General features: G+C 46.0%; 1 protein-coding gene across 3 annotated transcripts in view; it reads right to left on the bottom strand.

The window, feature by feature from the left end:
- The window catches only part of LOC129840470 (interleukin-1 receptor accessory protein-like 1-B), a 297,926-nt gene that overhangs the window by 113,103 nt on the left and 160,315 nt on the right, over nt 1-24,508 (bottom strand). For all 3 annotated transcript variants that reach the window (XM_055908376.1, XM_055908375.1, XM_055908377.1), the window contains exon 6: nt 10,569-10,643. In XM_055908376.1, coding sequence (XP_055764351.1) covers nt 10,569-10,643 — 75 coding nt within the window. The remainder of the gene's footprint in view (nt 1-10,568; nt 10,644-24,508) is intronic.

Here is a 24,508-nt window from a genome sequence, read left to right as displayed (position 1 = left end):
AGGACAGGGAGAGACCACTACTTATATAGGTGAGGATTATTCTGGGCTACCTGGCTCAGGACAGGGAGAGACCACTACTTATACAGGTGAGGATTATTCTGGGCTACCTGGCTCAGGACAGGGAGAGACCACTACTTATACAGGTGAGGATTATTCTGGGCTACCTGGCCCAGGACAGGGAGAGACCACTATTTATACAGGTGAAGGTTATTCTGGGCTACCTGGCTCCAGACAGGGAGAGACCACTACTTATACAGGTGAGGATTATTCTGGGCTACCTGGCTCCAGACAGGGAGAGACCACTACTTATACAGGTGAAGATAATTCTGGGCTACCTGGCTCCAGACAGGGAGAGACCACTACTTATACAGGTGAGGATTATTCTGGGCTACCTGGCTCCAGACAGGGAGAGACCACTACTTATACAGGTGAGGATTCTTCTGGGCTACCTGGCTCCAGACAGGGAGAGACCACCACTTATACAGGTGAGGATTCTTCTGGGCTACCTGGCTCCAGACAGGGAGAGACCACCACTTATACAGGTGAGGATTCTTCTGGGCTACCTGGCTCCAGACAGGGAGACACCACCACTTATACAGGTGAGGATTCTTCTGGGCTACCTGGCTCCAGACAGGGAGAGACCACCACTTATACAGGTGAGGATTCTTCTGGGCTACATGGCTCCAGACAAGGAGAGACCACCACTTATACAGGTGAGGATTCTTCTGGGCTACCTGGCTCCAGACAGGGAGAGACCACCACTTATACAGGTGAGGATTCTTCTGGGCTACCTGGCTCCAGACAGGGAGATACCACCACTTATACAGGTGAGGATTCTTCTGGGCTACCTGGCTCCAGACAAGGAGAGACCACCACTTGTACAGATGAGGATTCTTCTGGGCTACCTGGCTCCAGACAGGGAGAGTCCACCACTTATACAGGTGAGTGTACAACCAAGTCTTTACTGTTGTGATGATATGTGTATTTATGACAATGTTGTGAGTGTGTGCGTGCGTGTGTCTAGGTGCCAACCCTAGGACCAACCCCCTCTGGAGCAGCAGCTGAGTGATGCTACGCTCAGGTAACACCCCAATACTACGGCACAGCATCACGTCACACCATCACATCGGTTCACACTACTTTCTGACCTGTCAGCCTCTGGGTTGTGTTCATTGGAGAAATGGGAAAAAAATTATACCGAAAACGACAATGTGCGTTTTGTACCCAAGGACGTCAGAGGGCACCAATCGGTTAACTTCTTATGGATAGAGGGCAGCATTTTCACGTTTGGATGAAAAGTGTGCCCAGAGTAAACTGCCTCCTACTCAGTCCCAGATGCTAATATATGCATGGATAGAAAACACTCTGAGGTTTCTAAAACTGTTTGAATCATGTCTCTGACTTTAACAGAAGTTATTTGGCAGGCAATACCCCGAGAACAAACCATCTAGATTTTTTTTTTTTTAGGTCCCTCTCTTGAGATTTCATTGGGAATCCAGATTTCTAAGGGACCTTCCTGCAGTTCCTATCGCTTCCACTGGATGTCAACAGTCTTTAGAAATTGGTTGAGGTTTTTCCATTGAGAAATGAAGAAGTAGACATGTTCAGAATGAGGCTCCAGTGAAGTGTACTGTTTGGTAGAGGCGCGTGACCAGAAAACATACTACACATTGTTTTCCTCGGGTATTGAACACAGATCATCCCGTCTTCAATTTTATCGATTATTTACGTAAAAAAATAGCTAAAGTTGTATTACAAAAGTAGTTTGAAATGTTTGGACAAAGCTTACAGGTTACTTTTGTAGTCATGTTGAGCGAGTTGGAACCGGTGTTTTTCTAGATCAAACGCGCCAAATAAATGGACATTTGGATATATATCGACGGAATTAATCGAACAAAAGGACCATTTGTGATGTTTATGGGACATATTGGAGTGCCAACAGAAGAAGCTCGCCAAAGGTAAGGCATGAATTATATCTTTATTTCTGCGTTTTGTGTCGCGTCGGGAGGGTTGAAATATGATGGTCTGTGATTGTTTGCTGGGGTGCTATCGTCAGATAATAGCATTGTTTGCTCTCGCCGTAAAGCATTTTTTAAATCTTACACATTGGCTGGATTCACAACAAGTGTAGCTTTAATTTGGTATATTGAATGTGTGATTTCATGAAAGTTAAATTTTTATAGTATTGAATTTGGCGCTCTGCATTTTCACTGGATGTTGGCCAGGTGGGACGCTACCGTCCCACATATCCCAGAGAGGTTAACCACCTAACTGAGGAACTTAATTTAACCTTGCGTAATACCCTAGACGCAGTCACACCCCTAAAAACAAAAAATGAATTGTTATAAGAAACTAGCTCCCTGGTATACAGAAAATACACGTGCCCTGAAGCAAGCTTCCAGAAAAATAGATCGGAAATGGCGCTACACCAAACTGGAAGTCTTCCGATTAGCTTGGAATGACAGTACCGTGAGGTATCGAAGAGCCATCACTGCTGCACGATCATCCTATTTTTCCAACTTAATTGAGGAGAATAAGAACAATCCAAAATGTATTTTTGATACTATCGCAAAGCTAACTAAAGAGCAGTATTCACCAAGAGAGGATGGCTTTCACTTCAGCAGTGAAAAATTCATGAACTTCTTTGACGGAAAGATTGTGATCATTAGAACGCAAATTACGGAAAAATTACGGGCTCCTCTTTAAATCTGCATATTTCTCCATTTGCGTTGAGACTATGTCAAATTCAATGCCCATCATGGCAGATCTGAACGTAACGCGAGCACAATGTGACTTCCTGCATCCCAACCCAATGCCCATCATGGCAGATCTGAACGTGACGCGAGCACAATGTGACTTCCTGCATCCCAACCTAATGCCCATCATGGCAGATCTGAACGTGACGCGAGCACAATGTGATTTCCTGCATCCCAACCCAATGCCCATCATGGCAGATCTGAACGTGACGCGAGCACAATGTGACTTCCTGCATCCCAACCCAATGCCCATCATGGCAGATCTGAACGTGACGCGAGCACAATGTGACTTCCTGCATCCCAACCCAATGCCCATCATGGCAGATCTGAACGTGACGCGAGCACAATGTGATTTCCTGCATCCCAACCCAATGCCCATCATGGCAGATCTGAACGTGACGCGAGCACAATGTGATTTCCTGCATCCCAACCCAATGCCCATCATGGCAGATCTGAACGTGACGCGAGCACAATGTGATTTCCTGCATCCCAACCCAATGCCCATCATGGCAGATCTGAACGTGACGCGAGCACAATGTGATTTCCTGCATCCCAACCCAATGCCCATCATGGCAGATCTGAACGTGACGCGAGCACAATGTGATTTCCTGCATCCCAACCCAATGCCCATAATGGCAGATCTGAACGTGACGCGAGCACAATGTGACTTCCTGCATCCCAACCCAATGCCCATCATGGCAGATCTGAACGTGACGCGAGCACAATGTGACTTCCTGCATCCCAACCCAATGCCCATCATGGCAGATCTGAACGTGACGCGAGCACAATGTGACTTCCTGCATCCCAACCTAATGCAAAGTGATACTAAACTTACATACCATGCACACTTTTGACATAGTGGAAGATACATACTGAATTTATACAGTTTTTCATACTAATATAACTGAGATATGTGTTGCTTTTGCATATATTTGTTCATTTGTTTTGCAAGATCCGGTTGTTAGGTTGGTTGATTGGGTTAATTGGTTTTGCAGGATGTTGATGCCATTGATTAAAAGAGTAAGAATAGGATGCAATATCCAACCCCAAATATAAGACTGTTTACTCCATTGTTTGTACACAATATAACTGTAAAACAGTATATCAGTTGGTTGCACCATTAATTCACTTAATATTGAGGCATGAAATAATGCAACATGTATGTTTTGTCTTCTGGATGCTCAAAATATAAATAAGATTATTAGTCATGCTTCTTCAGTAGTGGAATAAAGACAATTAGTCTGTGAATGTTGTAAATAAATAATGTGTGTAAATACTGAAGTGATGTACGATTGTTAACAAAATTGTTCATAGACCAATTTTTTATTCTGCGTCTATATGTAAAGCCTGCAAGTACATTGAAATTACGTTTTTTTGAAGTTCCATCCAAACCTAAATGACATGAAAAATATGTCTTTTCAACTTTCAAAACTGAACGTAGACTGTCGGGCATAGCCGTCTTTTCAATTACATTTTGCTAGGCCAAATGACACCCCATCTCCTCCCCTTCCTCTCCTCCTTTTCTCCTTTTTGATGGAATTGAGGCCTGTGTCAGTCAGACCAGAACAAACAGCGACCACTCAACCAGGCCAGCTGTGTTGCCTGTGTGTTGGTCTCCCAAATGACACCCTAGTCCTTCTACAGTGGACTCCTTTTGACTAGTGCTTACAGAGAGAGGAAGGGCTCTGGTCAAAAGTAGTGCCCTACACTGGGAATAGGGTGCCATTTTGGAGACCAACACACAGGCAACACAGCTGGCCTGGTTGAGTGGTCGCTGTTTGTTCTGGTCTGACTGACACAGGCCTCAATTCCATCAGACACAGATGAAATGTCAGCCTGGTGGAGGACAATGAGGCCAGAGGATGTCACCCACCCAGTCAGCTCCACAAAGGACCAACATCATTTAGAATAGATCAAACCAGCTGTGTGTGTGTGTGTGTGTGTCTGAGGCAAGCTAGCTCCTCTCTCTGTCACTGACCCAGCAGCGGCTGCACTGTTAGCTCTGAGAAGACCTTCCTCTCTTACACTGAGGGAGCAGAGAGAAGGGGGGAGGAGATGGAGGATGGTGATGAAGGAGGAGAGAAGGGGGGACGAGATGGAGGATGGTGGGGAAGGAGGAGAGGATGGGGAGGAGATGGGGGGATGGTGGTGAAGGAGGAGAGGATGGGGAGGAGATGGGGGCATGGTGGTGAAGGAGGAGAGAAGGGGGGAGGAGATGGGGGGTGGTGGGGAAGGAGGAGAGGATGGGGAGGAGATGGGGGGATGGTGGGGAAGGAGGAGAGGATGGGGAGGAGATGGAGGATGGTGGTGAAGGAGGAGAGAAGGGGGGAGGAGATGGAGGATGGTGGTGAAGGAGGAGAGAAGGGGGGAGGAGATGGAGGATGGTGGTGAAGGAGGAGTAGATGGGGAGGAGATGGGGGGATGGTGGTGAAGGAGGAGAGGATGGGGAGGAGATGGGGGCATGGTGGTGAAGGAGGAGAGAAGGGGGGAGGAGATGGGGGATGGTGGGGAAGGAGGAGAGGATGGGGAGGAGATGGGGGGATGGTGGGGAAGGAGGAGAGGATGGGGAGGAGATGGAGGATGGTGGTGAAGGAGGAGAGAAGGGGGGAGGAGATGGAGGATGGTGGGGAAGGAGGAGAGGATGGGGAGGAGATGGGGGATGGTGGGGAAGGAGGAGAGAAGGGGGGAGGAGATGGAGGATGGTGGGGAAGGAGGAGAGGATGGGGAGGAGATGGGGGATGGTGGTGAAGGATGAGAGGATGGGGAGGAGATGGGGGCATGGTGGTGAAGGAGGAGAGAAGGGGGGAGGAGATGGGGGATGGTGGGGAAGGAGGAGAGGAGGGGGAGGAGATGGGGGATGGTGGGCAAGGAGGAGAGAAGGGGGGAGGAGATGGAGGATGGTGGGGAAGGAGGAGAGAAGGGGGGAGGAGATGGGGGGATGGTGGTGAAGGAGGAGAGAAGGGGGGAGGAGATGGAGGATGGTGGTGAAGGAGGAGTGGATGGGGAGGAGATGGGGGATGGTGGGGAAGGAGGAGAGGATGGGGAGGAGATGGGGGATGGTGGGGAAGGAGGAGAGGAGGGGGAGGAGATGGAGGATGGTGGGGAAGGAGGAGAGAAGGGGGGAGGAGATGGAGGATGGTGGTGAAGGAGGAGTGGATGGGGAGTAGATGGCGGGATGGTGGTGAAGGAGGAGAGGATGGGGAGGAGATGGGGGCATGGTGGTGAAGGAGGAGAGAAGGGGGGAGGAGATGGGGGATGGTGGGGAAGGAGGAGAGGATGGGGTGGAGATGGGGGGATGGTGGTGAAGGAGGAGAGAAGGGGGGAGGAGATGGAGGATGGTGGTGACGGAGGAGAGAAGGGGGGAGGAGATGGGGGATGGTGGGGAAGGAGGAGAGGAGGGGGGAGGAGATGGGGGATGGAGGTAAAGGAGGAGAGGAGGGGGAGGAGATGGGGGATGGAGGTGAAGGATGAGATCCTTATTGCCCTTGTGTGCTGATAGGCGCCAATCCAGCCACCGTAATAATGCAAGACTAATTATTTTCCACAAGAGTGATCACATCTGCTGGGTTTGGAGGACAGTAAAACCGGAAATCGTTTACCATTACATTCAGTGAGGCATTGTGCAAACTTTAGCAAAGGGAATTACTGTTTCCCTCTTTAAGAAGGGTTGGGGGAGGATGCTCCTCCTCTTTATGAAGGGTTGGGGGAGGATGCTCCTCTTTATGAAGGGTTGGGGGAGGGTGCTCCTCTTTAAGAAGGGTTGGGGGAGGATGCTCCTCCTCTTTATGAAGGGTTGGGGGAGGATGCTCCTCTTTATGAAGGGTTGGGGGAGGGTGCTCCTCTTTATGAAGGGTTGGGGGAGGATGCTCCTCTTTATGAAGGGTTGGGGGAGGATGCTCCTCTTTATGAAGGGTTGGGGGAGGATGCTCCTATTTATGAAGGGTTGGGGGAGGATGCTCCTCTTTATGAAGGGTTGGGGGAGGATGCTCCTCTTTATGAAGGGTTGGGGGAGGATGCTCCTCTTTATGAAGGGGTGGGGAAGTGGGATGGTGGTCCTCTTTATGAAGGGTTGGGGAAGGATGCTCCTCTTTATGAAGGGTTGGGGGAGGATGCTCCTCTTTATGAAGGGTTTGGGAGGATGCTCCTATTTATGAAGGGTTGGGAGAGGATGCTCCTCTTTATGAAGGGGTGGGGGAGGATGCTCCTCTTTATGAAGGGGTGGGGAAGTGGGAGGGTGGTCCTCTTTATGAAGGGGTGGGGTGGGGGAGTGGGAGGGTGCTCCTCTTTATGATGGGTTGGGGGAGTGTGAGGCTGCTCCTCTTTATGAAGGGGTGGGGGAGTGGGAGGATGCTCCTCTTTATGAAGGGGTGGGGGAGTGTGAGGGTGCTCCTCTTTATGAAGGGGTGGGGGAGTGGGAGGATGCTCCTCTTTATGAAGGGGTGGGGGAGTGTGAGGATGCTCCTCTTTATGAAGGGGTGGGGGAGTGGGAGGGTGCTCCTCTTTATGAAGGGGTGGGGGAGTGGGAGGATGCTCCTCTTTATGAAGGGGTGGGGGAGGATGCCCCTCTTTATGAAGGGTTGGGGGAGTGGGAGGATGCTCCTCTTTATGAAGGGGTGGGGGTGGGGGAGTGTGCTCCTCTTTATGAAGGGGTAGGTTGGGGGAGTGGGAGTGTGCTCCTCTTTATGAAGGGGTGGGGGAGTGGGAGGGAGGGTGCTCCTCTTTATGAAGGGTTAGGTTGGGGGAGTGGGAGGGAAGGTGCTCTTCTTTATGAAGGGGTGGGGGAGTGGGAGGGAGGGTGCTCCTAAATGGGGTCTCTGAGTCACCACTATTCTCATTGGTTAGAAGGTACTGTACAGTGTTGTACTCACTGACTATACTAAGAGCATTATGATAAAAGCATCATGAAACATCCATCCCTGGGAAAATACAGACACTGGATCAGGACCACGGTGAAACACATTACTTTTTGTTTGGTCTACTTTTAGAAAGGGTGGGATGTTATTTACATTAGCAGGCAAACATGTCAATACTTCTTTAGGCTGCCAAAGGTCAATACAGGTTCACCATTTCCTCTGCTGACTAATCTCTCATGAGAACACACCTAGAGTGTGTTAGCAAGGAGGATACAGTCCCACAATGCAACACTGTGAACATAATGCATCTAATGGTGTAACAGACTCACCGACACAATGATGTATCTGATTTGTTCTGCTGGGCGGGCCTTGAGGAGACACAGTAATGCTGCCCACCCAGGGCCACAGCAAGCATTTATACAACACGTTTTAATTAAATAACTATTAGGGAATCGATTGTGAAATGGTAAAAGAAAAAATAGGTGTTGATTAATTTGGGCCTGCAGTTTACGGCTCCCTCTCTTTTCATCTCCTGTCCTCCTCCATTCCTTCTCCTCTTTCTCCATCTCTCCTCTCCCTTCCTCCCTGCTCTCTTCTGTCATTTTTCCTGTCCCCGCATTACTCTCCTCTTGTTTCCTCCATCTCTCATCATCCTTCCTTCCCTCCTTCACTCCTGCTTTCTCCCTCACTCCTCCTCTCTCTATTCTTCCCTTTCTCCCTCCCTCCTCCTCTCTTCTCTTCCTCCTTTTCTCGTGCTCGCCTAATTAACTGTCAACTGTAGCCATTTATGTTTCTATATTTTATGAGGGGATGAATATTAAACATTCCCATCTCTCTTCTCTCTCTCCCCTCTCCACCCCCCCTTCATCCCCTCTCTCCACCCCCTCTCTCTCCCCTCTCCATCCACTCTCTCCCCTCTCTCCCCTCTCCACCCCTATCCATCCCCTCTCTCTCTCCTCTCTGCCCTCTCCACCCCCTCTTTCTCCCCTCTCTCCCCTCTCCACCCCCACTCTCACCTCTCCCCTCTACACCCCCACTCCCACCCTCCCCTCTCCACCCCTCCCCTCTACACCCTATCACTCCCCTCTCTCCTCTCTCCACCCCCTCTCCCACCCTCCCCTCTCCACCCCCTCTCCCACCCTCCCCTCTCCACCCCCTCACTCCCCTTTCTCCCTTCTCCAACCCCTCTCCACTTTCTACCCCCTCTCTCACCTCTCCACTCCCTCTCTCCCCTCTCTCTCCTCTCCACCCCCTCTCTCCCCTCTCCACCCCCTCACTCCCCTCTCCTTCCCTCTCCAACCCTTCTCTCCACTTTCTACCCCCTTACTTACTACCCTGTCTGAGGTGGTGACATGAACATGCTACTGTGACGATGAGAGTAAGTGACAGGATTTTGTAAAGCTGGAACTTCAAACAGGCTCCCCCACATATATTATGAATATGTGACTGGGAAACCATATCAAAGCATTGGTGAGCATTAAAACACAGGACCCCCACCAATCCAGTTACACTGAAGTTCAAAACCTGATCTCTTCCATATTGAAACATGTTTGGATACAGAGGAGATCAACAGTGAATTTTCTCAGTCAGAACATGCAGAAACCTTCAGGGAAGTAAAAAAATGAAATCTGTGATTTGACTGCTGCCTTAGTTGCTCAGTATAGCCTATAAGCTTCTGGCCTTAGCACTGTCAGTGAATGGACTGCGTAGAATCACCCTCCATCCCCAAACATTTTATCTGATAAACCCAGCCCAGCTCTTATCTGGCATCATTTTAAACCACATAATGACTCGCACCTCTTTTCCTGATTGCCACGTTGTACCTCCGCCTCCTGTGTTCATCACCGTGACACATTTACATCAGAGGGAAACCTCCATCATGACCCATTTTCTCTCCCTCCGCAGCTGCTTGTGCTCTGGGCCAATCACAGCGTGGCAGGAAGTATCCCATGTATCCCTGTGATGAGCGGCTGGTTAGGCACACTAAAGAGCATCATTCATGCTCAGTCACTCCAGTAGCGATCCAGGCCAATCATCAGCAGGAATACTAACATTAACCCATCTTAAATGACAGAAAGGTTCATTCCCCATATTATCCAGGTGATCAAACACAGACAGCGTCCATGTTGTATGTTGAGGTAAACCAGATCAGATGCTTTTCGCCATTCAGAGAACATACAGAATTAAACATGTCGGATCGCTGCAGGGCTCTCAAGTTCCTGTGTCCAAGTTGATTTTGCCTTCCAAATAAAGCATGGCTGGCAATTTTATCTTTCATATCAAGTAGTGTGATATATACTGAGTGGACTATACTGAGTGGCCAATGTTGACTCAAATCAAAGTTTATTAGTCACAGGCACCGAATACAACACGACTCCAATACTTCCCACAGTTGTGTCAAGTTGTCTGGATGTCCTTTAGGTGCTGGACCATTCTTGATACACACATGAAACTGACACACTCAAACCGGTGCGCCTGGCACCTACTACCAAACCCCGTTCAAAGGCACTTAAATCTTTTATCTTCCTCATTCACCTTCTGAATGGCACACATACACAATCCATGTCTCAATTGTCTCAAAGCAAAAAAATCCTTCTTTAACCCGTCTCCTCCCTTTCATCTACACTGATTGAAGTGGATTTAACAGGTGACATCAATAAGGGATCATAGCTTTCATCTGGATTCACCTGGTCAGTCTGTGTCATGGAAAGAGCAGTTTCTGTACACTCAGTGTAAGTTGTCCCAGTAATCTCAGTAACAACCACACTGGATGGTTTTCTATTCACAGCAGGCTAAACTGAGTGTAAAGCCTACCCATCTTGAATCAATGCAAATATCCCCTTGTAAAATGATCTACTAAGTTAAACAGTAGTGTGGTACTAATAGTGGCCATATCTTTGGTTAAAGTAGCACACAGAGACAGTGCTTGTCTGGGAACATAAACCCGTTGGTGTCTTACCTGTCTGCAGCTCCAGGATGCTGAGTTTGCTTTCTGAAGGGAACAGGATCTTTGGAGGCTTGTCTGTCAGAGGGGCTGGAAGACAAAAAGAAAACACACATTACAATTCATTTCCACACTTCTGACATTTGTCCATTGAGCCATATACTTATCGAAATGTCTTCATAAACCCGAGCCCAGCGTTGAAGAGTGAGATGAGAATACAGTGCAGACACAGTATGGAAGTAGAAGCAGTAGACAGAGGGAAACTGTTGAAGGATATCCTCTTCTCCAAAAGCCTCCAACATCAGTCTACTTCAAAACTTTACCCTGGCAACCGTTTTTAATCCCAGACAACGGCTTCAGTACCTTGTGGACCACAAGCACGTCAGTGACTAGACTGGCTGTGCTACAGTGTGAACACGGATTCAGGTTGGATGGGTATTTACCGCAAACCCCGGTTTATTCCCTGTTATGTAGGGAAGGTCTTCAGGACCTTGTGGGCCACAAGCACGTCAGTGACTAGACTGGCTGTGCTACAGTGTGAACACGGATTCAGGTTGGATGGGTATTTACCCCAAACTCCGGTTTATTACCTGTTATGTAGGGAAGGTCTTCAGTACCTTGTGGGCCACAAGCACGTCAGTGACTAGACTGGCTGTGCTACAGTGTGAAGACGGATTCAGGTTGGATGGGTATTTACCCCAAACCCCAGTTTATTCCCTGTTATGTAGGGAAGGTCTTCAGTACCGTTCACGGATATCTTAGCAGCTATTTACATATGTCAGATTCATATGTCAGATTAATCCGACGACTCGTCACAGCAGAACAAAATACCTATAAATAATCCATTGGTGAATTTCCTTCAACCTCAATGTTGAGTTAGACGGATCAAGCCAGCAACAGAGGGAGGACAAGGGGAAATATGTAGTGTGTGACTGGAAGTGCTATCCTGTCATGATGAGCTTAATCGTACCAAGCTGACAGGACGCTCGTTTTTCAGCCGCCCGGTTTCCAACTTGCATATACGCTCCGGATGCATTTAAAGTGGCTACGTTCGGTTTAGTCTTAGTGTATTCTCAGACTACACCAAGAGAATACATCTAATATCCATATTCTGTGAAGTGCTAGCCTATTTACCATAAACTTTTTAAAAAATTATCCGCGCTGCAATGAAACATACTCTTGGGTACAACATATGGCATCACTGAAATCTGTATTTGTATTTATCTGTCATTGTTGTTCAAAGCCTTTAACTCAGAGGCAAATAACTGGTGGTGGTGGTGGCACTGTATACCGTAAGACGCAGTGGCAACATAAATAGGCTTTACAAAGGAAGAGGTAGGAACCCAGGAAGTGCTTTAGATACTTCATACTGTTATTCAGATGTTGAATCTTAATTTGATCACAGCAGGAAATGAAAACTTGTAGTGTAGTCAAGGTTTAAAAAGGCCTCTAAAGTTTGCAATTTCCACTTGTGTCAGACTTGATTTGCCCTAACTAAAAATGTATCACCCCCTACAAAAATATCCATTAATTATAATCCACACAATAATTCACATTTCCTGTTGCTGTAGGATTATCTTCCTGCTGTTGGTCAAATGAAGAGCTGTTCTTGTTATCCTTCTTGTCAACTAATGTTCTCTGTCAAATAGAGTGTTCAGCTTTTTATCTGCTTCTATAGCTTCACATGTAATATTTACCAAAAGTAATGACTAATCATGCTCCTTATTCACAATGTCAAGGTCAAGGTCTTCTGCAGCGAAGGCATCAGATAAAGAGGTCAGCTGTACATTAAACAGCACATGAACACATGCACGGTGCATATAACAGTTATAAGAAGGGACAAAAGCAATCTAGTACAATGACAAAACTAGTTGGGTCTTCCCTTAGACCTGAATTCAAACTGATCATTAATGGAAGGTTTCTTATGTAACATATTTCCTATGAGACAAGTAAAATCTTCTTCTGATCAGCAATTATCTCTTCTCCCCCCCATGTTCTACTGTAGATATGCATAATTAATGAACACTTGTTTGATACTGCAGCGATGATAAAATCGTAGCTATGAGAGGTCACAGATTATCCCCCATGTTGAAGATACTGGTTTCCTGTCTGTTTCGACCCCCATTGGAATACACCAGCCCCAATTAGGCCTAGCGAGAAGTAACAAAAGATCTGCACTTAGGGCCATCCCATGATCATTAGTGCTTAATTGGGCACCCTCTTCAAAGTGGCATAGGAAAGTCCTCATATCTAAGATACTTTTTGAAAGAGTAGTAAGAGTATGAACACTCAGTCTGAAAACGGACAGGGAGAAACTCTTATTGGGGCATGAATTCTGGCACAAAACAACACGGCAGCTGTAGAGTAGGTAGTAGTCAGAGGTGGAGGTACACTGTGTGGTGTGTCCTGTATGTGTTGCCAGTCTAGTCCGCTTGCTCATTAAAGAACAGCAGTTGAATGTGTTCATTTATCATCAGTTACAAACAGCCTTCACTAAATCTTTTTGGGGGGATACCTGTGTCTTTCTATCCAGTGTTGCAACAATTTGGCATGGTCCATACCGCTTTGCAACTGCATCTTGGTGAGCCAAAAGCAGGACTGAAAAAGGTCATTGATGTACGTTATACAGTCTTCGTGAAAAATAACATCTTTGGAGCAAAATGGATGACATTTGGAAGTCAACGGTTCTCATTTGACACATTAAAGTCTATTCTCTGGTGACTGTGTGAAATGACTCTCCATCACGCAGTGATAATGTGGTGCCGTCTCAATTCATGACTAATGAGCCAAACCACGACACAGTCCCCATTCGCAGAGAGAGAGAGGGCCGAGACCAAATCGTGACACCAAAACTCGTTAGTTACGAACTCAAACTAGAGCCTCGATCCACGAAATGTTTCCCTGGCGGGCGCACGAGCAGAGCTCCGCTCACGAAAAATCTCATTATGTTAATTACCTTCTTCTTTATGAAATATGCATAGAAAATTTTGTTTAATCACGACATGAAAAAGAAAACACAGTCGTTCCCGAAAAAGTCCAACATGAGGCAGGTATGAACAGGCAGGTATGAACAGGCAGGTATGAACAGGCAGGTATGAACAGGCAGGTATGAACAGGCAGGTATGAACAGGCAGGTATGAACAGGGTACAAAATGTCTGTGGATGGCGTTTTGGCAGGAGGGTGACCATAGTTTTGATAACCGAAAGAGAGAAACTGAGCAGTACTTTGCTTTGATGAGAACTCATAGTAATACCACAGTGGACTCAACATTGACCAATGATAGGCCAAACACAATATGTATTCAGAGTTTCCTAAATCCATTGGTATTGACTGCGAGGCAGAATATTAATAATGGATTGCTTGGTGAGATTCAAACAGAAAATTCATATCACACATTACCATTGATGTAACCAGTTATGGATTTACCTGATTGTAATTTCTTCTTTGAGATGACTACAGACATTCACAGACACAGATACACACACACAGAGTAGGTACTGTATTGTAGGTTCTCCTCAGGGACTGGCTAGAGATGTAGCTGGACCTGGATGGAGCCACCTACTTACACAACCTTCCCTATCTCCATAGGATTCTGGAGCTGCCTCTCAATCCCTGTATCTGTAGGGTTCTAGAGCTACCTGACTACCCTTCCCTGTCTCTGTAGGGTTCTGGAGCTACCTGACTACCCTTCCCTGTCTCTGTAGGGTTCTGGAGCTACCTGACTACCCTTCCCTGTCTCTGTAGGGTTCTGGAGCTACCTGACTACCCTTCCCTGTCTCTGTAGGTTTCTAGAGCTACCTGACTACCCTTCCCTGTCTCTGTAGGGTTCTGGAGCTACCTGACTACCCTTCCCTGTCTCTGTAGGTTTCTAGAGCTACCTGACTACCCTTCCCTGTCTCTGTAGGGTTCTGGAGCTACCTGACTACCCTTCCCTGTCTCTGTAGGTTTCTAGAGCTACCTGACTACCCTTCCCTGTCTCTGTAGGTTTCTAGAGCTACCTGACTACCCTTCCCTGTCTCTGTAGGGTTCTAGAGCTACCTGACTACCCTTCCCTGTTTCTCACCTCCTCCCTGTAGGCTGTCTCGTCGTTGTTGGAGATCAAGCCTATCACTGTAGTGTCGTCAGCAAACTTGATGATTGAGTTGGAGGCGTGCATGGCTATGCAGTCATGGGTGAACAGGGAGTACAGGAGAGGGCTGAGAACTCACCCTTGTGGGGCCCCAGTGTTGAGGATCAGCGGAGTGGAGATGTTGTTTCCTACATTCACCCCCTGGGGGCGGCCCGTCAGGAAGTCCAGGACGCAGTTGCACAGGGCGGGGTCGAGACCCTGGGTCTCAAACTTAATGATGAGTTTGGAGGGTACTATGGTATTGAATGCTGAGCTGTAGGCAATGAACAGCATTCTTACATAGGTAGTCAGTGTGCAGTGTAATGGCGATTGCATAGTCTGTGCACCTATTGGGGCGGTAAGCAAATTGGAGTGGGTCTAGGGTGACTAGTAGGGTGGAGGTGATATGATCCTTGACTAGTCTCTCAAAGCACTTCATGATGACAGAAGTGAGTGCTACAGGGCGATAGTAATTCAGTTCAGTTACCTTTTTTGGGAACAGGAACAATGGTGACCATCGTGAAGCATGTGGGGACAGCAGACTGGGATTGATTGAATATGTCCGTAAACACACCAGCCAGTTGGTCTTCGCATGCTTTGAGGACACAGCTAGGGATGCCGTCTGGGCCGGCAGCCTTGCGAGGGTTAACACATTTAAATGCTTTACTCACGTCGGCCACAGAAAAGGAGAGCCCACAGTCTTTGGTAGCGGGCCGTGTCGGTGGTACTGTATTGTCCTCAAAGTGCGCAAAGAAGATGTTTAATTTGTCTGGGGGTAAGACGTCGATGTCTGCAACAGGGCTGGTTTTCCTTTTGTAATCCATGATTGTCTGTAGATTCTGCCACATACTACTCCTGTCTGAGCCGTTGAATTGCGACTCCACATAACTACAATGTTTGTTTTCAGCCATGTTTCCAGTTGCCTTGCCATGATTAAATGCGGTGGTACGTGCTTTCAGTTTTGCGCGAATGCTGCCATCAATCCACGGTTTCTGGTTAGGGAAGGTTTTAATAGTCAGAGTGGGTACAACATCTCCTATACACTTCCTTATAAAATATATAAAATATACCAGTCCACGTGATCGAAGCAATCTTGAAGTGTGGAATCCGATTGGTCAGACCAGTGTTGGATAGACCTAAGCACGGCCGCTTCCTGTTTGAGTTTCTGCCTATAGGAGGGGAGCAAGAAGATGGAGTCGTGGTCAGATTTGCCAAAAGGAGGGAGGGGAGGGCCTTGTATGCATCATGGAAGATAGAGTAGCAGTGGTCGAGTGTGATACTCGCTCGTGTAATGCAATCGATATGCTGCTAGAATTTAGGTAGCCTTGTTCTCAGATTAGCTTTCTTAAAATCCACAGCTACAATAAATGCCCATCAGGATATATGGGTTCCAGTTTGCATAAAGTCCAGTGAAGTTCCTTGATGGCTGTCTTGGTATCCGCTTGCGGGGGGATGTAGACGGCTGTGACGATAACCGAGGAGAGTTCTCTTGGGAGATAATACGGTCGGCATTTGATTGTGAGGAATTCAGATGAACAAAGGACTTGAGTTCTTGTATGTTGTTACAATTACACCATGAGTCGTTAATCATGAAACATACACCCCCGCCCTTGTTTTTACCAGAGAGATGTTTGTTCCTGTCGGCGCGATGCACTGAAAATCCCGTTGGCTGTACTTACTCCGACAGCATGTCTCCAGCTAGCCATGTCTCTGTGAAACAGAGTAAGTTACAATCCCGGATATCTCTTTGGAAAGCAACTCTTGCCCTAATTTTGTTGACTTTGTTAACTAGGGTCTGGACATTAGCAAGTAATATACTCAGAAGCGGTAGTTGGTGTGCATGCATCCAAAGCCTCACTAGAAGACCGCTCCGGCACCCTCTCCTCCGACGGCATTGTTTTGGGTCGGCCTCTGGAATCAGTTCAAATGCCCTGGGAGGTGCAGACAAAGGATCCGCTTGGGAAAGTCGTATTCCTGGTCATAGTGCTGGTTGTGCTGGTAAGCTGAAGTCTCTCTGATATCCAATACTTATTCCCGGCTGTATGTAATAACACTTAAGGTTTTCTGGGCTAACAATGTAAGAAATATTACATAAAAAAACAAAATACTGCACAGTTTCCTAAGGACTTGAAGCGAAGCTGCCATCTCTATCGGCGCCATTTCCATGATCTGCCTGAATACTAAGTTAAACTGTCAAAGCATACTGTTTTGGTTCAGATACAAGCAGAAACTCCACATCATTCATTCTCTTGGTTGTAGAAAAGTGTTAACCTTTAATTTCAAGAGCGTTCTGTAGAGGAAAAATGTCTTAGTCCATAGATAATATATAAATATAGAATATTCAGTATATATACCGTAATCTGTACTGTTTCAGTTTTATGCTCAATACAAATATTACATTTCTCTGCAATAATATATGTTCTCTGTCCCTCTCTCTCTCTCCCGCTCTCTCTCTCCCGCTCTCTCTCTCTCGCTCTCTCTCTCGCTCTCTCAAGAGGCTATATTGGCATGGAAAACATGTTTACATTGAATTTGACATTTCACATGTCATATTATGTCTATATACAGTGTTGTAATGATGTGCAAATAGTTGAAGTAAAAAATGGGAAAATAAATCAACATAGGTTGTATTTACAATGGTGTTTGTTTGTTCTTCACTGGTTGCCCTTTTCTTGTGGCAACAGGTCACAAATCTTGCTGCTGTGATTGCACACTGTGGTATTTCACCCAATAGATATGGGAGAGTATCAAAATTGGAATTGTTTTTAAATTCTTTGTGGGTCTGTGTAATCTGAGGGAAATATGTGTCTCTAATATGGTCATACATTTGGCAGGAGGTTAGGAAGTGCAGCTCAGTTTCCACCTCATTTTGTGGGCAGTGAGCACATACTGTTGCCTGTCTTCTCTTGAGAGCCAGGTCTGCCTACTGCAGCCTTTCCCAATGGCAAGGCTATGCTCACTGAATCTGTACATAGACAAAGCTTTCCTTACTCTGTTTATGGCCAAATAGCATTCTAGTTTGCTCTGTTTTTTTGTTAATTATTTTCAATGTGTCAAGTAATTATCTCTCTCTCTCTCTCTCTCTCTCTCTCTCTCTCTCTCTCTCTCTCTCTCTCTCTCTCTCTCTCTCTCTCTCCAACATGCTAGTTATATAAATATACTAGACCGTAACTGTTACAGAACTAAGGAACAACGCTACATTGTAGTCACACTGTACCAGTCCTGCCTAACAAATGAATAGATAGCTTCTAGCGTCGCTGAATGTAAAGTGGTGCCTGCCCCGCGCTTCCAATAATGGCTGGTGGTAATGGTGAGGGGGTGGGCGGATTGCAATGTATTCTTAAAACCCTTTTCCTTCTTCCTACCTCAACCTTTTCCATTAATTCTGTCTATTTGGGGCCATTAGTGTGAAGTATCCCTCCACTCCCCCTTTTGGAGGTTGCCATCAGTTACAGCCCTACATTGTGCAGCCAGTAGCAGCAGAACACTAATCATTAGCAGGGTGGAAGCCAGGCTCTCTGGGGGGTATCCTTTAACACATGTCAGGATTGAGCTGGAGGGGAATTGCTCTCCCAAAGGCGGCCGTACATCAGAGGACCCAACACAAGAGTGGCACTGATCCCTCTAAGAGAAGCACACTTTAAAACAAGACTCATGGTGAAATCACTCCTTCTTGCTCCGGTTAGGTGTGAAAACGCTAGTTGAACAGAACAGAAGCGAACAGCACAGCATCTCCTTTGCTGGGATATAATTGGATCCCTCAGGTTTTGGTGAGAACTTGCAAAGGGTATGTGGTTGTAGACAAACTTCTGGAACAAAGAGGATGTAGGAAAAAGCAGGAGTATCTTTTGTTAGTTTTAACATTGATATTTTGATATTTTCATGAACATGAATGGGTTACAATTACATTAATAAGTAGTATTCCAGGTCTCATCCATTAATGGGATTAAAATGTGAAAATATCAAATGCTTTCACTTGATTAAAAGCTGCTTGGGTAGTGGGTGACAGAAAGACACAGGGAGAATCTCAATTGCATACTCCTCACGTCCTCTCTCCTCTCTTCTCACCCCAAAACCCATTGGATGGGAAAGCCAGAGGTCCCTCTCCTCTGAACTTCTCCTCCAATGGGTTTTGAGAAGAAGGCAAGGAGAGAGCAGAGAGGACGCGAGGAGTATGCAATTCAGATTTTCCCATTCTCATGGTGATGTTTAGAGGAGACATCAGGTGGCCTGGCTTGTGACTTTGAACAAACAGAAGCTCTTCAAAGCCTTCAACAGCGTAAGTGGTCTCTGGTCATCTATTGACCGGACAATGTGCAACAACTTCAAAAAGACAGCGCTCAGAGCACATCACAGCAGATTGCATTTTGATTTGAGACTCTAAGCTGTGTGCCTTTCATCCACACTGGTAGGACAGGGACTGTAGCAGACTGCCTGGAAGTGCTAATGAGCAATACCTCTTAATGTAATCTCCTTTTAATGAGACTCTTTGTTTTGAGAGTCTAGCTTCTTCCAGGCACTAAGGTATGAGTCAGCCTGATACAACACTCTATGTTGATCTGAGAGGATAGTGGTAAAAACAGGAAGTGAATGTAGTTGTAGATGTTAATGACCACTTATAAGAACATAAGTTGTGCATGACAACACATTTGAATGTTTTTAATGCCTTAGACTCAATCATGGACACTCTTACTGACAGTTGTGGCTGCTTCATGTGATGTATTGTTGTCTCTACCTTCTTGCCCTTTGTGATGTTGTCTGCGCCTAGTAATGTTTGTACCATGTTGTGCTGCTGCCATGTTGTGTTGCTATAATGTTGTTGTCATGTTGTGTTGCTACTATGCTGTGTTGTCATGTGTTGCTGCTATGCTGTGTTGTTGTCTTAAGTCTCTCTTGTCGTGATGTATGTTTAGTCCTATATTTTTATCTTATTTTATTTTTAATCCCAGCCACTGTCTCCGCTGGAGGCCTTTTGCATTTTGGTAGGCCGTCATTGTAAATAAGAATTTGCTCTTAACTGACATCCCTAGTTAAATAAAGGTTAAATAAAAAAAAATAAAAAAATATGATGAGGTAATTCATAGGAAGTGTTACCAATACATGCAATAACAGCAGCAACACCAAGTGATAAAATATTTTTAAAATATATTTTAAAGAGCCCAACATATATATTTGCACTATTTAACTGATGTTGCTTCAGTTCAGACAATGAACAACACATTCCTTATAAGGAGCCTCATGAGATACATGTCCCAGAGAGGTTGTACCAGCGGTATGGTTACTAGGGGCACGGATACTGAACCAATACTGACGTAAAAGGCCTATTTGACGTCAAAACTACAGGAATTTGGGTAGTAGCTTCAATACCCTGAGAGGTACTGGGGAAGCAAAACATGTCCATGTAATTACCTTCAATAATCCTCCAAGTTTTCTCTAAGGTCCCTGAAATGGAATCACGTTAAATCTCACACATTGTTTAAAAGGGCACATTGTGCAATACCTAGAGTGCCTTCAGAAAGTATTCATACCCCTTGATTTATTCCACATTTTGTTGTGTTAAAGCCTGCATTCAAAATGGATTAAATAAATCAACATCTCACCTATCTACACACAATACCCCATCATGACAAACTGCAAACATCTTTTTTGAAATGTTTGCAAATTTATTGAAAATGAAATACAGAAATATGTAATTTACGTAAGTATTCACACCCCTTTGACACTCCAAATTGAGCTCAGGTGAATCCAATTCCCTTTGATCATCCTTGAGATGTCAGTACAACTTGAGTGGAGTCCACCTGTGGCCAATTCAATTGTTTGGACATGATTAAATACGGTCCCACAGTTGACAGTCAGAGCAGAAACTATACCAGAGCAGAAACTTTCCCAGTCTGTTATCCCCACATGCCTCAAGATGGCCACCATTGTTCCTGTTCCCAAGAAAGCAAGGTAACTGAACTAAATTACTATCGCACTGTAGCACTCACTTCTGTCATCATGAAGTGCTTTGAGAGACGAGTCAAGGATCATATCACCTCCACCCTACCTGATACCCTAGACCCACTCCAATTTGCCTACCGTCCCAATAGGTCCACAGACGATGCAATCGCCATCACACTGCCCTATCCCATCTGGACAAGAGGAATACCTATGTAAGAATGCTGTTCATTGACTACAGCTCAGCATTCAACACTATAGTACCCTCTAAACTCATCATTAAGCTTGAGACCCTGGATCTCGACCCCGCCCTGTGCAACTGGGTCCTGGACTTTCTGATGGGCCGCCCCAAAGTGCTGAAGGCCCACTGATTCTCAACACTGGGGCCCCACAAGGGTGCGTTCTCAGCCCTCTCCTATACTCCCTGTTCAACCATGACTGCGTGGCCATGCATGCCTTCAACTCAATCATCAAGTTTCCAGACGACACTACAGTGGTAGGCTTGATCACCAACAACGACGAGACAGCCTACAGGGAGGAGGTGATGTGTGGTGTGTCAGGAAAATAACCTCTCACTCAATGTCAACAAAACAAGGGAGTACCCCCCTATCCACATCGATGGGACAGTAGTGGAGAAGGTGGAAAGTTTTATGTTCCTCGGCGTACACATCACAGACAAACTGAAATGGTCCACCCAGCATGGTGAAAAAGGTGCAACAGCGCCTCTTCAACCTCAGGAGGCTGAAGAAATTCGGCTTGTCACCTAAAACCCTCACAAACTTTTACAGATGCACAATCGAGACCTTCCTGTCGGGCTGTATCACCGCCTGGTACGGCAACTGCACCACCCTCAACCGCAAGGCTCTCCAGAGGGTAGTGCGGTCTGCACAACGCATCACCTGGGGCAAACTACTTGCCCTCCAGGACACCTACAGCACCCGATATCACAGGAAGGCCAAAAAGATCATCAAGGACAACAACCACCCGAGCCACTGCCTTTTTTCCCCCGCTATCATCCAGAAGGCGAGGTCAGTACAGGTACATCAAGGCTGGGACCAAGACACTGAAAAACAGTTTCTATCTCAAGGCCATCAGACTGTTAAACAGCCATCACTAACATAGAGAGGATGCTGCCAACATACAGACTCAAATCACTGGCCACTTTAATACATGGATTTAATAATGGTATCACTAGTCACTTTAAATAATCCCACTTTAATAATGTTTACATATCCTACATTACTAATCTCATATGTATATAATGTATTTCATACCATCTATTGCATCTTGCCTATGCCGCACGGCCATCACGCATCCATATATTTATATGTACATATTCTTATTCCATCCCCTTACATTGTGTGTATAAGGTAGTCGTTGTGAACTTGTCAGACTACTTGTTAGATATTACTGCATTGTCAGAACTAGGAGCACAAGCATTTCACTACACTCGCATTAACATCTGCTAACCATGTGTATGTGACTAATACAATTTGATTTGATTTGATGAAGTCCAAGGAACTGTCCCTAGATCTCAGAGATATAATTGTGATGAGGCATATATCTGGGGAAGGGTATAAAACCATTTCTAGAGTGTTGAAAGAGTACAGTGGTCTCCATCATTGGGAAATTGAAAACATATGGAACTAGCCAGACCAAACTGAGCAACCGGGCAAGAAGGACCTTGGTCAGTGAGGTAACCAAGAACCCAATGATCACTCTGACAGAACAACAGAGTTCCTTGGCTGAAATGGGAGAACCTGTCAGAGAGACAACAGTCTCTACAGCACTTCACCAATCTGGGCATTATGGTACAGTGGCCAGACGGAGGCCACTCTTGAGAAAAAGGCACATGACAGCATGCCTGGAGTTTGTAAAAAGGCACGTGAAAGACTCTGAGATCATAAGGCAAATGTGGTCTGATTAGACAAAATTAACTCTTCGGCCTGAATGCAAAGCGCTATGTCTGTAGAAAACCTGGCACAGCTCATCACCTGTCTAACACCATCCTACCTTGAAGCATGTTGGTGGCAGCATCATGATATGGGGATGCTTTTCAGCAGCAGGAACTGGGAGACTGGTAAGGATAGAGGGATCAATGTATGGAGCCAAATACAGGCAAATCCTTAATGAGAACCTGCTTCAGAAAGCAAACGACCATAGAATGGAGTGAAGGTTTATGTTACAAATGGACAATTAGCCCAAGCATACAGCCAAAGCAATGCTGGAATGGCTTCAGAACAAGAATGTGAGAGTCCTTGAGTGGTCCAGCCAAAGCCCAGACTTGAATCCCATTGAAAATCTGTGGAAAGACTTGAAGATTGCTGTTCACTGCCGCTCCCCATCTAACTGAACAGAGACTTGATAAAATCTGCAAGGAAGAATGGGAGAAAATCCCCAAATCCAGATGTGCAAAGCTGATACAGACATACCCAAGACGACTCAAAGCTGATCCAGACATACCCAAGACAACTCAAAGCTGATGCAGACATACCCAAGACGACTCAAAGCTGATACAGACATACCCAAGACAACTCAAAGCTGATACAGACATGCCCAAGACAACTCAAAGCTGATACAGACATGTCCAAGACAACTCAAAGCTGATCCAGACATACCCAAGACAACTCAAAGCTGATACAGACATACCCAAGACAACTCAAAGCTGATACAGACATACCCAAGACAACTCAAATCTGGAATCGCCGCCAAAGGTGCTTTTGCAAAGTATTGACTCAAAATGTATGTAAATGTGATATTTAATTTTCAAAAAATGTGCAAACATTTCTAAAAACATGTTTTCACTTTGTCATTATGGGTTATTGTGTGTAGTTGGGTGAGACAAACCATTTCTGTATGGACCTCGCTTTTTGCACGGGTGTTTTGTCATGCTGAAACAGGAAAGTGTCTTCCCCAAACTGTTGCCACAAAGTTGGAAGCACAGAATCGTCTAGAATGTCACGTATGCTGTAGTGTTAAGATTTCCCTTCACTGGAACTAAGGGGCCTAGCCGAACAATGAAAAACAGCCACAGCACCATGCATTGGTGCAGGTAGCGTTCTCCTGGCATCCAGCAAACCCAGATTTGTCAGTCAGACTGCCAGATGGTGAAGCGTGATTCATCACTCCAGAGAACACGTTTCCACTGCTCCAGAGTCCAATGGCGGTGTGCTTTACACCACACCATTGCGCATGGTGATCTTAGGCTTGAGTGCTCACTGAGCTCTTCAGTAAGGCCATTCTACTGCCAATGATTGTCTTTGGAGATTGCATGGCTCTGTGCTCGATGTTATACACCTGTCAGCAATGGTGTGGCTGAAATAGCTGAATCCACTCATTTGAAGGGGTATCCACACACTTTTGTATATATAGTATGTCCAAAGAGGTTGTACCACTGTGAAAAATACTCTTAATCCCTTTGAATTCAGGCTGTAACACAACATGTGGAATAAGTCAAGGAGTATAAATACTTTCTGAAGGCACTGTATGTCTCTCAAAACAAGTATAGTACTGCTTGACCGGAACAAAAGTCTGCACCCACGCCAGCTCTCTCAAGAGTACAGTTGCCCTCCCTTACCCCAGCAAATAATAGTCTTTCAAATGGAAGTGAGTGATTCTCTTATTGACAAAGGAATAATACGTGGAGAAAGGTATGGGCCTCCGCTACGCATATTCTCCAATCACTCTGTAGTCTATCTACAACATACACCAGTCTGATCCTCTCCTCTGCCACCTCTCTTTCAGGCTGCATCATCACCTGCTCATTACTGACTCTCAGCTGCCTATAACACAAACATGATCTAAAAACACCAGCCCCCCCCCCCCCTCCACACAACACACCTCCTACCCCCCCCCCCCCACATCATAGTCATGGCTCCTACCTCCCTTCCTCCCCAATACCCCCACCAT

This window comes from Salvelinus fontinalis, chromosome 41, assembly GCF_029448725.1.
Source record: "Salvelinus fontinalis isolate EN_2023a chromosome 41, ASM2944872v1, whole genome shotgun sequence".
Classification (NCBI taxonomy): Eukaryota; Metazoa; Chordata; class Actinopteri; order Salmoniformes; family Salmonidae; genus Salvelinus; species Salvelinus fontinalis.
This window is presented reverse-complemented; position numbering and strand designations above follow the sequence as displayed.